The sequence below is a fragment of the Trichomycterus rosablanca genome, chromosome 15, assembly GCF_030014385.1.
Source record: "Trichomycterus rosablanca isolate fTriRos1 chromosome 15, fTriRos1.hap1, whole genome shotgun sequence".
NCBI classification, from domain to species: domain Eukaryota; kingdom Metazoa; phylum Chordata; class Actinopteri; order Siluriformes; family Trichomycteridae; genus Trichomycterus; species Trichomycterus rosablanca.
The window spans coordinates 20,749,395-20,765,153 of NC_086002.1; the positions used below are offsets into that span (position 1 = coordinate 20,749,395).

The 15,759-nt window shown below is 37.0% G+C and overlaps 2 protein-coding genes and 1 pseudogene across 2 annotated transcripts in view; all 3 read left to right on the top strand.

The window, feature by feature from the left end:
- Window positions 1–4,137, top strand: part of LOC134329079 (histone H3) — a 6,758-nt gene extending 2,621 nt beyond the window's left edge. Inside the window, exon 2 of the mRNA XM_063010325.1 lies at window positions 3,714–4,137. Within this exon, the coding sequence (XP_062866395.1) occupies window positions 3,727–4,137 (411 nt within the window). The 5' untranslated portion in view covers window positions 3,714–3,726. The remainder of the gene's footprint in view (window positions 1–3,713) is intronic.
- LOC134328368 (histone H2A-like) lies at window positions 1,250–3,163 on the top strand. The gene is made up of 3 exons (XM_063009472.1): window positions 1,250–1,276; window positions 2,666–3,016; window positions 3,149–3,163. Exons 1-3 carry the CDS (start codon window positions 1,250–1,252, stop codon window positions 3,161–3,163), a joined length of 393 nt encoding a protein of 130 aa, XP_062865542.1.
- A 1,101-nt stretch (window positions 4,138–5,238) lies between the features above and the next one.
- On the top strand, window positions 5,239–5,665 carry LOC134328369 (histone H2B-like; annotated as a pseudogene).
- The last annotated feature ends 10,094 nt before the right edge of the window (window positions 5,666–15,759 follow it).

Below are 15,759 nucleotides of genomic sequence, written 5' to 3' on the forward strand. Positions count from 1 at the left end.
TGTAAAGTTCTGGACTGGAAGAGTTGTGGATGAGGATGTCGATCAGTACATTATGAGGTTCGCACATATACTACAACCTGTTCAAAAACCAGTAGACCAGTTTGGAATATGGTATGGTGTACGGAGGTACAAAATAAAAGTCAAGAGGGACGATGGTGGAAACCTAATGCAAATCCCAAACTCTATCTCGATGGGGCCGTACAACGGGAACATCACCTTTCCTGGACAACAACAACGGTGCTACATTTGTACATCTTCAAGTCATCAAGCTAAAGAATGCGACACGATTAAATGCTGGAAATGCGGTCAACTGGGACACAAAGCCAAACTATGTGACAATTCTGAGATCTGCAATTTATGCAGACAAGAAGGACATTCATACTTTTCCTGCCCACAATCGTATAGTAATAGAACTAAAATTCTGCAAAGTCCTTGTACAGTATCCGTCGTAAATGTTGCAAACACGCAGCTGCCTGCACAGACGCCTTCAACTCAACAGCAAATAGAAGAGGTACTTCCGACTCAAGAGCAAAAGAAAGATCAACAAGAAGAGAGCTCAGATTCTGATGGATCCACCACTACCTCCTCCGATACAGACAGCGACACCGACAGCAACATCTTCAAACGCTACATCTGATGAAGAACCTCCCCCGATACCCAAAGTTGACTCAGGTGAAAGACAAACTGACACCACAACAATGAATGATGAAAATTCTGTTCAAACAGTAATAAAAAAAGCTAACTCACCTAACACAGTTAACATAGTGGCTGAAAAAAAAGGCATCTCAAAAAAGAGACGTAAAAAAATTTCATCTATAGCGGACACGAGTAAACGAGTAAAAGATGCAGACTAAATATTGTTAGTTGACATCTTACCTGAATGATCTCATTAGGTATTAAACGTAACACTTAAATTATTTTAAAATGACATTGAATATAATATCAATAAATGTAAGAGGGATGAAATCTGATAAAAATATGAATATAAAAATAGCTAAATTTATGAATAAACGCTGTGATATAATATGTTCCCAAGAATTAAGATTGACAACTTTAGAAGATGTAAAAAAAATGTCTTCACTATGGACAATAGGTGAATGTATTATATCAATAGGTAAAGATAGAGCCGACGGAATTGGAATCTTTTTTAAAAAAAAAACAGTAAGAATAATTAAGACTAGACATCTTGTGCCGGGTCGTCTACTTTTGGTCGACTGTTTTTTTAATAATAAAAAAATAAGAATCATAAATGTTTATGCACCCACAGATCGTTCAGGTAAGATGAAAATACTACATAAACTTCTCGAGATACTATATGTTGGTTTCCCCGTAATAATGTGTGGAGATTTTAATATAATTTCTGACTTAAAAGATAGAATACCGTATAGGGATATACCCTTATCTAGGGATGGTAAATTTTTAAACAAAATATGTGAAATGTCAGAGCTAAAAGACGCGTTTAGACAGATTTACCCGATCGATATTGGCTTTACTAGAATGGACAAATCAGTTAAAACAAGGATTGATAAAATATATGTATCACAAAATATACATGTCAAATCGTATAAAACTGAGCTGTTAGTTGATTCTGATCACCTAGCTCTAAATGTAAAACTATTATTATATAGATATGAACAAAAAGGTTATTGGAAATTAAATACTCGTTGTTTAAAAGAAGAAATAATTATCTCCGACACTAAAAATGAAATTAATAGGATAAAACAACTAAAAGTATTAACAAGATCAAATATTGAATTATGGCAAGTTTTAAAAGAACAAATTAGAATGTTTTTTAAACGAAAATGTAGGGAATTGCATCAACAAAATAACGACATTTATGATAAACTGTTGGATGAATATATTGAATTATTTACAAAATCTGGGTTGACCTCTGAAGAAGAGAATAGATTAAATGACATTAAAATAAAATTAACTGAAATTAATGATGAACTAACTATAAGCCCTCAAATGCAAGCAGGTCATGACATAAATCAACCAGCAAATATTACAAATATAATTAAACAATTAAGAGAAGGAAAATCAAATAAATATATTGCCGGGATACGAAATGATAAGGGAAAAATAATTGAGGATGAAAGTGAAAAATGTATATTAATAAGAAATATCTGTGAAAAGATGTATAAAAAAATAGAAGTAGACATTACAAAAGTGCGGTCCTTTTTGAGTACATGCACAAAAGATACTGTTTATTGTTCAGAAGACCTAGGAAGACCTATATCATGTGATGAAACTCTTATTGCCATTAAACAACTAAATAAAGGTAAATCTCCCGGCACAGATGGCATACCCACCGAATTCTATCAGTTATTTAAACAAGATGTGGGGGAATTATTGGCATCCGCTTTTAATGATGGAATAAATAACTGCAAAATGCATGAATCTTTTTATCAAAGTGTAATTAACTTAATTTTTAAAAAAGGAGATCCACATGATTTTGATAATTGGTGACAAATTACAATAATGAACGTAGATTATAAAATATTTGCTAAGATTTTAATGAATAGAATAAATGAACATTTAGACAATTTGATAGAATTGGAACAGACATGTGCAATAAAAGGCAGATATATGTGGGACAACTTGAATTCTTTAAGAGAGATAATGACAAATAAAAACATTAACGATTATAAAAAAAAAAAGAAAGACCGGTGGTAAGACTCGGGCTAAGGCCAAGACTCGCTCATCCCGTGCCGGCCTTCAGTTCCCCGTGGGCCGTGTTCACAGACTGCTACGTAAGGGTAATTACGCCCACTGTGTGGGAGCTGGTGCTCCTGTCTACTTGGCTGCCGTGCTGGAGTATCTGACCGCTGAGATCCTCGAGTTGGCTGGTAACGCCGCCAGAGATAACAAGAAGTCTCGTATCATCCCTCGTCATCTGCAGTTGGCCGTGCGTAACGACGAGGAGTTGAACAGACTGCTTGGAGGTGTAACCATCGCTCAGGGCGGTGTGCTGCCTAACATCCAGGCTGTTCTGTTGCCCAAGAAGACCGAGAAAGCAGCCAAGGCCAAGTAAAGTCGCTCTCGTGTTCTAACCAAAAGGCTCTTTTAAGAGCCACCCATTTCCACAGAAAAAGTGCAATTTCCCCAGATAAAGTGTAAATAATACAAATGTAATATTGTTTCATAGACTCACACGGCATAAACCACATGATTTATGACATGGTAAAATTAACAAATCAATATGTACGACTTATTTTTTCCCCATTTATCTATCTTTACATATATCACTATATATGTATACATTAGCCAAGTTATAGATCACTTGCAGTAGCAAAACCAACAATATAGACGATTAAAAGTGGTGCAACAAACGTGTTTGTGTAATGCACATGGAACAAAAATATTAATAATGCTAATAATAACAACAATAATAATAAGCAAAATGAACGAAATATTCAATATATTTTTTTAAAAGGTATATACTTTAAATGCGATTGTAAGCTGTGTTCTAAAAGCACAAAGAAACAAAGGAAAGTATTATAAATCCCGCCAACAGCATGGAGGAAATACTGTGTTTCTGAAACGAGGCATTGGCAGAACGCCGACCAGTAAGTGACATTTGACGTAAGCACGATCGTCCAATGAAAAAAGAGCTTCATCAAGACGCCCAATGAGCGCGGAGCGGCTCTGGTACTTAAAAAGAGCGTGTTGGGCGGGCTAACATATTCTGTCCTACAGTTGGTGAAGTGCAGAGTTCCAGACGCGATGGCAAGAACCAAGCAGACCGCTCGTAAATCCACCGGTGGTAAGGCGCCGAGGAAGCAGCTCGCCACTAAGGCTGCCCGCAAGAGCGCCCCAGCTACCGGCGGTGTGAAGAAACCTCACCGTTATAGGCCAGGTACCGTGGCTCTGCGTGAAATCCGCCGTTATCAGAAGTCCACTGAGCTGCTCATCCGCAAGCTGCCCTTCCAGCGCCTGGTTAGAGAGATCGCTCAGGACTTTAAGACCGATCTGCGCTTCCAGAGTTCTGCCGTCATGGCTCTGCAGGAGGCCAGTGAGGCTTACCTGGTCGGCCTGTTCGAGGACACCAACCTGTGCGCCATCCATGCCAAGAGGGTGACCATCATGCCTAAGGACATCCAGCTGGCCCGCCGTATTCGCGGAGAGCGTGCTTAAACGAACCCACTCCATCCAGTTATCCCCAAAGGCTCTTTTAAGAGCCACTTACATGCTTCCACTGAAATGGGCACTTTTCATAACATTTTCTTTTATTTATTTGTGTGCGTGTGTCGGTTCCGAGTTATAAATGAATTATGTTTATCAGTTATAAATAGTAAAAACGGTTTACATAAGTACAGCAGATTAAAGATTGTCAGGTGGCGTCTTATAACACATAATTATAATATTGTATTATAACATACTGATTAATAATTTTTATAGTGTGTATGTTTACGGGGTTCTGTTAAGCATTAAGTTAGTACGAGTAATATAGTCGTTATGAGTAGTAGAGTAAATTATTATTCAGAATAATGTATTAATGTCAATAATAAAATACTATTATAGGTAATTAACACAGCAATTACAATTTTGAACATATTGTAAAATATTAACTGTAAATAATCATAATTACTCATAATAATGCATTATTTCTATTATACATTGTTGTAATAATAGTATTATAGGCAGTAATAGTACTAGTAGCTGTAATTATAATGTTATGGAGAATCAATTAGTGGAGCGTGGCTCCCATCTCGTGGTTAAAATGTGACAACACAAACTAAATCTGTGTGTATGAGTATGTACTGTATGTGTTTTCTTCTCTGTATGTATAATATGTATTTTTATGTGTATATATATATATATATATATATATATATATACATAAATATATATTAACTGTCCACTTGTCATAGACTAAAATCTTTACATATTACAATACACTGACATTCATAAAAAACAAACAAAAAAATATCTATCTATTTATCCTAACTATAAAATATTGATAAATAAAATATTGCTATTGATTGTTTTATATTCGGTTTTAAAACACGTATTGACCTCAGATTAAGCGGGAACAGACAACAAAGAACAGATTCTAGTGAATGGGGCAGAAGGGGGCGTGGAACGGTATGTTGTCTGTCCAATAGAAACCCAGGAGCTTGGACCAATCAGAGTTACTTGTTCCAACTTGGCTTACTCAGCATGCAGGGTTAATAAAGCGGGCGTGTAGAGCGTCTACATTCACTTGCAGTTTGTTCTAGAGGAAACAGCAGCATCATGCCTGAACCAGCGAAGGCCGCGGCCAAGAAGGGCTCCAAGAAAACCGTCCCCAAGACCGCCGGCAAAGGAGGTAAGAAGCGCAGAAAGTCCAGGAAGGAGAGCTACGCTATCTACGTGTACAAGGTCATGAAACAGGTCCACCCTGATACCGGGATCTCCTCCAAGGCTATGGGCATCAGAACTCCTTCGTCAACGACATTTTCGAGCGTATCGCTGGTGAGTCCTCTCGTCTGGCTCACTACAACAAGCGCTCCACCATTACCTCCAGGGAGATCCAGACCGCCGTGCGCCTGCTGCTTCCCGGTGAGCTGGCCAAGCACGCCGTGTCCGAGGGTACCAAGGCCGTCACCAAGTACACCAGCTCCAAGTAAAGCGCCTTAGTCGCTCTGGCAAACCAACGGTTCTTTTAAGAGCCACCCATCTTATCAAGTTAAGAGAATTTTCTTCTATTTAAATATTATATCTGAATATGTCATACACATTATCTAAATAGCCTCACATGTTTATAATACTTGATTTCTTTTATTTATTTATTAATATATTACTATTTTTGGGCCCTGCTGTTTTTCACGAGTTGTCCACGACTGTCACTATGTGGTGAGTTTAGGAGATTACACACAATAAAATATCACTGTACTCTTAAAGTTAATATAATACACTCAGAGCCGTAGAGAGAGAGAGTTGCTACACTCCTTGATCTCGCCAAACAAACCCGGTGCTGTTAAAATAGAAAAAACGATAACTAACTAACTATTAGGCGTTTACAAAACTAGCGAGAACGTACTAAAATTATAGATAGAATAAACTTCGTTTTCGTGTTTATCATTTTATTTATGAGCATTGTGAACTGATATGAAATCGATGTTTTCCACTCGAGCAGTTTTACGTTAGCTGCCGGCACCGTACGGTACCTCATGCGGTCTTTCCCAATCCGCTCCCTCCTCACTAACACTCCACTACAGAGGGACCCTCCACGTGAACGCGCAAACGGAGGCGGAGTGGAGAGGGGGAGTGAGTAGGGAGCGGATTGAGATTGTAGGGATTGGGCTCCCTGACGGCATTCATGTTTACATTCCGTTTCTGCTCTCCACGCTAGCCTGCAAAATGACCACAGCAAAAGTTAAGTTGATGTTTTTCTGATGTGTGTCTCATGAATTAGTTCATATTATTATTAGGGCTGTCGTTAATCGCGGTAATTAACGCGATTAAGGCGTTACATTTTTAATCGCGATTAAAAAAAAATTAATCGTGGTGATTTTTTAATCAAACTATTTTTATTGAGCTGTTTGTGTCAGCTTTATTTCATGTGTTAGTAAACATCCATTCTTGCATTTCAGGGCTGCAGCACCTTCCAGAAAAGCTGGGATGGTAAAGCATTTACCACTTTGTAATGTTGCCATTCCGTCTCAACACAAAGATGTTTTGGCACCTTGAATATCTAGCAATGAAGTGTTCTGGTATATTTTGTGCAATTGTTCCTGAAAACTGAAGTCTTAAGGTGTGCAACAGTACACGGTTGTTGTCAGTCACTTCTTACAAAATTCTCCACACGTTCTCTCTGGTAGGCCGGTCCAATACTTGGCTCTCTTCTTCCACAGCCATGCCTTTGTAATGTCTGCCGGCTGGGATAACTGAGGTTTAGCACAGAGGTCAAGCCAAGGAAGGCAGCACAAGCTATAGCATTATCTTTTAGTCCTGTAATGACATGTACTTTCTCAATAATAATCATGATGTCCTTTGGTGTGTCACCTGCAGAAGCTCTCATGTTCATCATCACAACTACTGCCAATGAGGGCTGGTCCACTTCTAAACCTTCAGGTTCCTGCAACATAAATTATTATGGTATGAAAAGGGTCAAAAGTAATTTGTTAATACTTTAATTTGTCTTGTCAAAACATGCAGTTAATAAACATTACATTTTTGGACTAATTGTCACATTAACAAGTTTCATTTTAATTACATTTTTATAGTTTTATCTATATTAGAATGAAATGCACCAAATTGGAATAATTAAAATATGTCTCACAAATGACTGAATATTAAGATAATTGAGGTTTGCAAAAAAATGACTCGTTATGTTGTGGTTAACCAAGTTAACTACCCTGACATGAGGTTTAAATTAAGTTAACTATGTTCTCTCTAACAAGCTTAGCATGTTTACAGATAAATGCAAAACTTTTTTCCAGCTTCAGATAAAACTTCATTCATCTAACCATCTGTGTGTTATCGAGTTTTAACTTTGCTCTCAACACTGGGTTAAAGTTGTTTTCTCAATGCATTAAAATGTTTATTAGCTAGCTAACTTACTTCAGCCAAAAGAGATATTTGCCAAGTTACAAAAAAGGTTGAAAAATGAACCACCTAACTACCTCAGTTAACAAAATGGCAAGCCTGAAGAACAGTTCAACCTATTTTCAAATGAGAAAAGTGAGACGTTGCAATAAATCAAACTACAAGACTCATTACAGCATCTCTCACATAATGTTGTTGATTTAAAGTAAGTGTAATAACGACATGCATTCCGACACATTCTAACACACTAATTCTAAGTTCACAGTAATAAACTGTGGTAACTATACAGATTAATAGAACAGAATTACTTACCTTAGTTAATTTGCTCACAAACTGCAATCTGGATTCCGTTGTGGAGGTTCTTCACAACCGTTGCGGGTTAGAAGGTGTATTTAAAAAAAACAAACAAGAAAGTGCTTGTAAATTGAAAGCAACTTATTTATATAACTTATTATTTTTATATTCACACAAATGAAATAAGTAGATTTTATAGCATTTTTAATAAGTAAAATTTACACAAATAATAACCATAAATTCAAGAACTTAATTCCATTAAATAAATGTAACACAAAACATTTGTAAAAAATCTACTGGACCACTGATTCATTTTTTTACAGTGTATGCAATTTGTTGAGGGGGCCCAACATTTTTTTTTTGCACTGGGGCCCATGAGCTCCCAGTTACACCACTGGTGTTGCATCTAGAAATGGTTCATATTATGAGCGCCTGTTTTCAGTGGCAGGGTTATGGACAGGTAAAGATCCTCACTTTTACCAGTTCATGTTTTACCAGCTCATTTTAAATAACTGGCTGAAAGATGGTAACTGTCAACAACTACATTTCAGCAGCAGTATTATACACATTTTGCACTTACGGCTGCTATCATGTGGACTGTTACAGTTTTTGTGGACAGTTGGTTGTTCAACAGTATTTGAAAAACATTGTTAAATGGTATCTTTTGTTGAGTTTTTATTACACAATACTTACTCTGACCTTTTAGAATCCTGCACCTGAAAAATGACCCAAAGTATAAAAAAAACTAAGCATTAAAACAATAATAAAAATTAAAAAGAACTAGCAAACCCACTATAAAAACTTATTAAAACTAACTAAATTAGAGAGAAAAAAGTCACAATGAAATAAAACTAAACTATAATGAAAAAATCCAAAACTATTATAACCTTGATTCCTACATGTAATACATTAATGAATTCATTGTGAATATGCACAAGTCCATTTTGTCTAATGTAAGTTCTGGAGAAGGTACAGAATGTAGTCGAGTTAAAGTAGAGATATCCAAGGTAAAATATTACTCCAGTAAAATTAGAAAAAAAAAAAAAAAAAGAACGTTACAACGGTTCTCTACGGGAGTGTCACCACTCTGTTCTCTCTACCGCTCTGGATACACTTAAAATATCGTCTCGTTATTATTGTTAGGATTGAAGTTTTGTTTAAGCTGAGAGTGTAATGGTCAACTATTATCATTAAACAGCATTAAGTGGCTTCATTTATATGCATTCTGACACACACCACACAACACACACACACACACACACAAATTGTACAATTAGGTGGGACAGCCATTAGAACAGCCATTAGAGACATGAAAATGTAGCCCAAAAAATAACCCATACTAGGATATAAGACAGAGTGGGAGAATAGAGCAGTGTATGATAAAGAAATCATATTAGGTAAAATCAGTAAAATTGTAGTGAAATTGAAATAAAACAATCAAATAGCTTTAGAAACCTTTCAGTGCTTGTGAAAGTAGCATTAGAGACACATTAGGATAAAAAAAAAAAATACATCTAAAACACCTGCAGTGGTGTAGGAGGAGGTGTAGGGTGAATAAAACATGAGGGTAAAATTGTGTTTAGGAATGTGTAATATATAAATGGACAACGCTTGTGTTTGTTGCTAGCTTTTGCAGGTGTGTTTGTGAGAGAGAGAGAGAGAGTAAAAAATTTAAGTAAAATAGGTGGATATGTCTCACCTGGACTGCTAGAGTCATTAATGTTTTGTTAAATTTGGTGTTAGGGTCATGAATGAGTGATTAACTAAATAAACAATGAATACATTAAACAAATAAATAAATAAAAATTGAGTAAATAAGTTTTCAGATTCTTCTGTGCTTAACAATACTGACTTATAAAGTCTTTATAAGTGACATCTGTGTTAAAAATGTGTTTGTATATTTCACTGTATTGTGAGAAATGGGAAGTTATAAGTCATATTCTGCTAAAGCATAACGTTTCATGAACACACTTCAAAGTCAGACACATCTTGGTTAAAGTGAAAGTGATCTCAGCTGTGTGTCAATAAAAGCCAAGTAAGTTAAATAAGACATTGTATGATCTATTAATTAATCTATATGACCAATTAGCCATTACTTATTCAGGAAAGTTTAGCTTTACTTAAAAATACTGTCCTACACAGGTTCAGTATTTATATTGTAGAATTAATCATGTTTTAATAAAATAAAGACATGAAGCACAAAAGATCCTCTGTACTTTGTATAGTTTATTAAACAATTCAAATTCAAATTAGTCTGTGACCGTGTTTGATATTAAACTTCCTCTTGAGACTGTAAACCTTCTTGTACAGCTTTTCCTCCATCAAGTTCCAGATTAAGTTTCTGGAATCTTTCAAATGTATATTTCAGCTTCACAGGAAACTCAAGGTTCAAGGTACTCGAGGCCATTGATCAATCCCATTACCAGCATGCATGCCCGGGCTTGGTTTCCACATCCGGGTTGTCCTCTATCAGAATAGACACGTCTACCAACTCATTCTCAGCAATGGGATTATGGATCACAAGCACCTTCATGGTTTGGTCCACGTGGAGCTCACATTCATTCTTCATGTTGAAAAGTAAAAAAGCAAAGGAATTTTAAATATAAAACAAGTATGTGTGTAATCCTGTAAGTATCTTCTTGAAAAAGCTCTTCTTGATGTTCCCCAAGGTACTCGATAAGGTAACAGATAACTGCATCCCTTTTCACTCAACACACTGCAATGGTAAAGGAGACGTTAATAATTCAGCCTTTATTCATCACATCTACATTACAGCATAGTGAAATTTGTCTTTGCACTCTGTCTTTGTTGGAAAGTTGGGTTCAGAGCATGAGGGCAGTTATAGCACAGCTCCCCTCTCAAGATCAGGAACTCAGGGTGTTACAGGATACTCGATGTGATGGAAAAACTGAGTCAGAATCAGGATCTTAGGATGCAGTTGTGTTGATTTATTTCTCCCAATCCCAAAAAAAAAAAACAGGTGCAAAATATTAAACATAAACATTTATTTCACCAAGATATTCATACACTCAAACCTGGCCTAAACTAATAACAAACTTTAAACTAAACTTCAGTGCATCTCAATTATTACACCACCATTACATCTCCCACATGCCCAACCAACTCCTTTTTTCCCCTAAAATACTCATGAGGGATTGGACCAAACCAACTATAGGTAACATAGCATTTCCTAAGTTCACCACTATCAAAAAGTCATTGGTCTATGACAAACAAAGACATGGTATCATTATACCGTTACAACAATTTATATTAATTACATTGAGACAATCACAATTATATAAATCCCATCAACAATCAGTGCTCGGGTCCTTTGACTCCCAGCACAGCTGCCTGCATGCCTGGTGCAAACCTGTAAGTACACCAAACCTTTTTTGGTTAAAAATTAACACTACTAACCCTACAAACATTTATCCCACGTTTTACCCTTATTCCCCTTCAATTAAATAATCAGTAAATGATTTAATAAGTAAATTATTGTGGTGTTTGTACATTACAGTCCATATAACCCTTGAAACAACATTAGCTTTGTTACACAGGGACTTAACACCTCGAGCTAATTACACCCATTGTAAAAAAAAGTCAAATTAAAAAGTACCTCATTTACAGTGGATAGGAGAGGACGCATCTCAGCACCAGCAGCTCCTCCTCTGGCACGCATTAGCTGCAGAAGACGTGATGTGTACCCATCTAGATTAAGCATGAACGTCTCTTCCAGGGCAATTGTCGTAATACGACGGAACTCCTCTTTGATCTAGTAAATAAGTTTGATTTGATAGGAGTTGACAAGGAAAGCAGCAGCAGTTTACCTACCAGTCCTGCAGGTCGTGTTCTAATATCACAAAGAAAGCCTACTATAATAAATCAGATATTGATTTATGACATTTTGCATCACACTGGAGTCACTCATACATCAATCCTAAATCAGGTTAAGTTCTGTATATACAATACAACATTTAAAATGATTTAAAAAAGCCATTCAAGCAGATAACTAGGACACAAACAGGTTTCTTTTTACTTAAAGAACTTCGAGTCCAGAATACAACTGAATAAGAATATGACATGGTCATGGTCATATTCATGTAAAAAAGGGACTGTGCCAGTTTAAAACATTATTGCGCTGTAATATGAACTGCTCATTTAAACATGGAAAAAGACTATATTATTCAACACTGCTGTAGGCTATTTCACTTGGTGAACAACTATTACACAGTTAAACTTCACAGATATGTATAATTACTACAGCCTGGTTTTACCTGCACCTGAAAGTAAAACTTGCTGATAAACACAAGTGAATAATTGGTGTGATCATGCAAGCTCACTTTGTCTAGTCAAATACACCAAGCAACATGTACGTAATTCCACTGCAAACACACCTATTAGCTGTTCTGATTATTATTAATTAATTATTGTGAAATTAATTGCCTTCTCTGAAGTTCTTCCTAGTTTTACTCATTATGCTTTAACAGTGAAAATGGCGCCCGTCGCGTTCCTTCCACTTACTGCTGTCGGCAGGTTAAACTTGAGCTGAACACAACCATTAGTGCATAGAGCATCTTGGCATCTGTGTGCATTTGTTGCTTTCTTAAGCTGAGCTTAGTAAACCCTGTTTTACGGTACTGGTCATATTGTGTACACAAACCTGTTTAGCTCATCGGTAGGGAGGCACTGTTGGATGAAGAGGTTTGATGGGGTGGCCAATAACTTGTGAGAGTTTGGATGCCCTTCCACATATGCCGGGGGTCAGAGTTGTGGAAGTTTTCCTCAACAGACGGTTTGTAGGTGTGTTTGGCTGTTCTGGTGCTCTGTTTCAGATTTGCCCTGGCTAAGCTGTAGGCCTCAGTGTCACCCGATCTGAACGCAGCGTCTCGTGCTTTCAGCAGGGGACAAACCTCTGCATTCATCCAGGGCTTCTGATTGGGGAAGGTTTTCACATGCTTCACAGAGGTGACATCTAGTTTATATAGTATATTACAAATGAAGTGTACATGTCCAAGTCTTTGTCCATGGAAGCTTGAGACAAAAACATGCTCCAATCAGTGTTATGAAACTGATGCTGTAGGGAGGAGATGGCTCAGTCTGGCCACACTTTAACTGTCCTTGTTTTTACAAGTTTGATTAGACACATACTTGGGGAGCAGGAACAGTGAAAGGTGATCAGACTGTCCCAGATGAGGGAGGCTTTGTATGCCTCTGCAGTGTTTGAATACACATGGTCCAAGGTCTTCTTTCCTCTAGTAGAAAAAGAGACATTTCTATGAAATTTGGTGCAATCTGGGTGCACAGTTTGTTGCTTGCTGACTGCTGTACTCAGCTCTTCCAAAGCTAACTTGGAATTAGCATCAGGAGGAATGTAAACCGCAGTAACAACAACAGCTGAAAACTCTCTCGGTAAATAAAAGCATCAGCACTTAATCATCAGATACTCCACATTCTCAGAGCAATGACTTTCAGTTACAGTGGACCTTCTCCTTTACTCTTACTAAAGTTAACTGCCACTCTGAACGTGCTTCGTCCGTCCAGCTTATATATTAAATATAGTATGTTATATTTTCCTCCAACATGGTCACAAGATATTTTGATCCAGACTCAAATTTTCTGTTCTATTGTTAAATCTTTGTGGCACTCTTGAAGCAAAGTAATATGATATGGAAATATAAAATCTTGTGACCATGTTAAAAGTGCTTGTGATGTCGCCCTCTTGTGGCACTTTTGGAGAATTGTAAAATATCAATATGAAATGATAATATAAAATCTTGGTAAAAAAAAAAGAATCTTTGTGCACATATGGGTTTATTTTATTGTTAAATGTTTATGCTCCATGGTGATTAACACTCTCTCTGTCCAAATGCATGAGCCGCTTTTAGAGATTGTCATGCCTGATGATCCGCAAAGCAGGACAACGCTGAGGCGGGAACTGATAAATTGTTTAAGTCATATAAGTGACGTGAGGATTAGTCGAAAAAGATTTTCAGTCGAAAACAAATACTCATCCTGGTAGCAATCTCCATTGACATGGTGACAATCAAGTAACTTGTTTTGTTGTATATTGTGCGAGTGCCGATTATCATCGGTGGTGAGAATTTTCAGGTTTTTTTTGTAACTTTGTGTTAATTTAGCTGAAGTACATACGGATTGTTTTGTGTTTCCTCATGCCGTCGCTAGAAATTGTAAAGGAAGTCGAACCCTTGTATTTGTGTGTGTATGTGTCTGTGCCTCCTGCTCAGTGTTTCAGCTAAATTAAATGTACCGTCACTACGTACAGTCAGGTGGTTGTATTTCAGGGCCTGGGCAGGTAAGTAAGGGCGCGCCCATACATATTGCTACAGGTAAGAAGCCATCTGTCTAAATACATTAAGTTGTACATGTATTTTTGTTAAGACAGATAATCCTAGTGTAGCCAGGTTGTGTTTTGTCTTTTGTTTGTTAGGGGATTTGTTATGTTTTATTATTTTCTTTGCTTTAGCACCACCTAAGCCCAGAGCCCCTTGTTTTTTTTTCTTTATTATGTAAATTTATATTGTATATATTTTATTTATAGATTGTACCATAAATATCTGTTTTGTGAATTGTTTTTCTCATTTTTTCCAGTAAAAAGTCAGTACAATCCAGAGTTTGTGTCTGGGTCTGTTCGCTCTCTGCTAGTCTGGTACTTTACAAAAGGTTATTTTTTTAGATACTGACCCCATCAATACCCCTATACCATCAAAATGAATCGTAACATTATAGTAAAACGAGATCTTGTAACCTATGTTTAAATTTTTTTTGTGTTGCCGCCCTCTGGTGGCACTTTTGGAGAATTGTAAAAAGTAATATGATATGTTGAAATTCCCAGATTTTACCAATTCTTCCCTGTCTCAGGTCCGCAATCTTGGTGTCATTCTAGACTCCACTCTTTCTTTTGAATCTCATAAAAAATGTTGCTAAAACTGCTGATTTTCACCTTAAGAACATCTCTAGACTGCGCTCCTTTCTTTCATTCTCTGTAACTGAAACTCTCATTCATGCACTAATCACTTCCCGACTAGACTATTGTAATGCTGTTCTTTATGGGCTCCCTGTCTCCGGGCTGAAGAGGCTACAGCATGTACAAAATTCAGCATCGAGGGTCCTAACACATACAAGATCACGTGATCACATAACTCCTACACTTAAACAGCTCCACTGGCTACCCATCCAATACCACATTCAATATTAGGTTCTTTTGTTGGTTTTTAAGGCCTTGCATGGCCAAGCACTTACATATCTCACTGATTTACTTCATCCACACTTACCTACTCGTTCACTTCGGTCATCAGATAAGAACATACTTGTTGCCCCCCCTTTCAGGCTTTGTTCTATGTGACAGGGATTTTAGTATATCTGGTCCCAAACTCTAGAACTCCATTCCTGAGAAGCTCAGAGCATGTACTTTGTTTTGGCTGAGCGGGAGTCATCTCTTCCCCTCCTGCGCCACCAACCAGACAAACCGCCAAAGTTTTTTATGTCGTGTTGTGTATCTTCTCTGGTAGTTAAAAGTTTAGTTTTGTAATTTTTTATTATTATTTTAATCAAACCTAAAAGCGGAGTAGGGGGTAAAGCCCTGTTTTTTTTTTGTTTTTTTTTGTTATTCATGACGTTTTCTCCTGGTAACAGTAGAGAGAGAGGCAGGAAAAACATTGTATTTTGATTAGTTTAGTACAGGGGTCTCAAAATCTGGGGGCCGCTGGAGGTAGAGTCTAGGAGCGGCTGGGCCGCATCAAGTATTCCACAAAAAAAGGGTTTCAGGTATTCCAAACAAAAGTACAACTGATCCAAACTTCTCAATCTTTATTAATAACAGTTCAGAACATGAACAATTTTTCAGAACATAGGCTTCTTTTACCTACTCTTTGCTGCCAGAAACCTAAAGATCCAGCTCCCTTCAAAGATCCA

Bases quoted from the DNA above. Each gene is read 5' to 3' on its own strand.
- LOC134328368 (XM_063009472.1), top strand. From the start codon at position 1,250: ATGTTTATGCACCCACAGATCGTTCAG. The intron at 1,277-2,665 runs GTAAGATGAAAA...AAAAAAAGAAAG, and splicing joins TGCACCCACAGATCGTTCAG to ACCGGTGGTAAGACTCGGGC.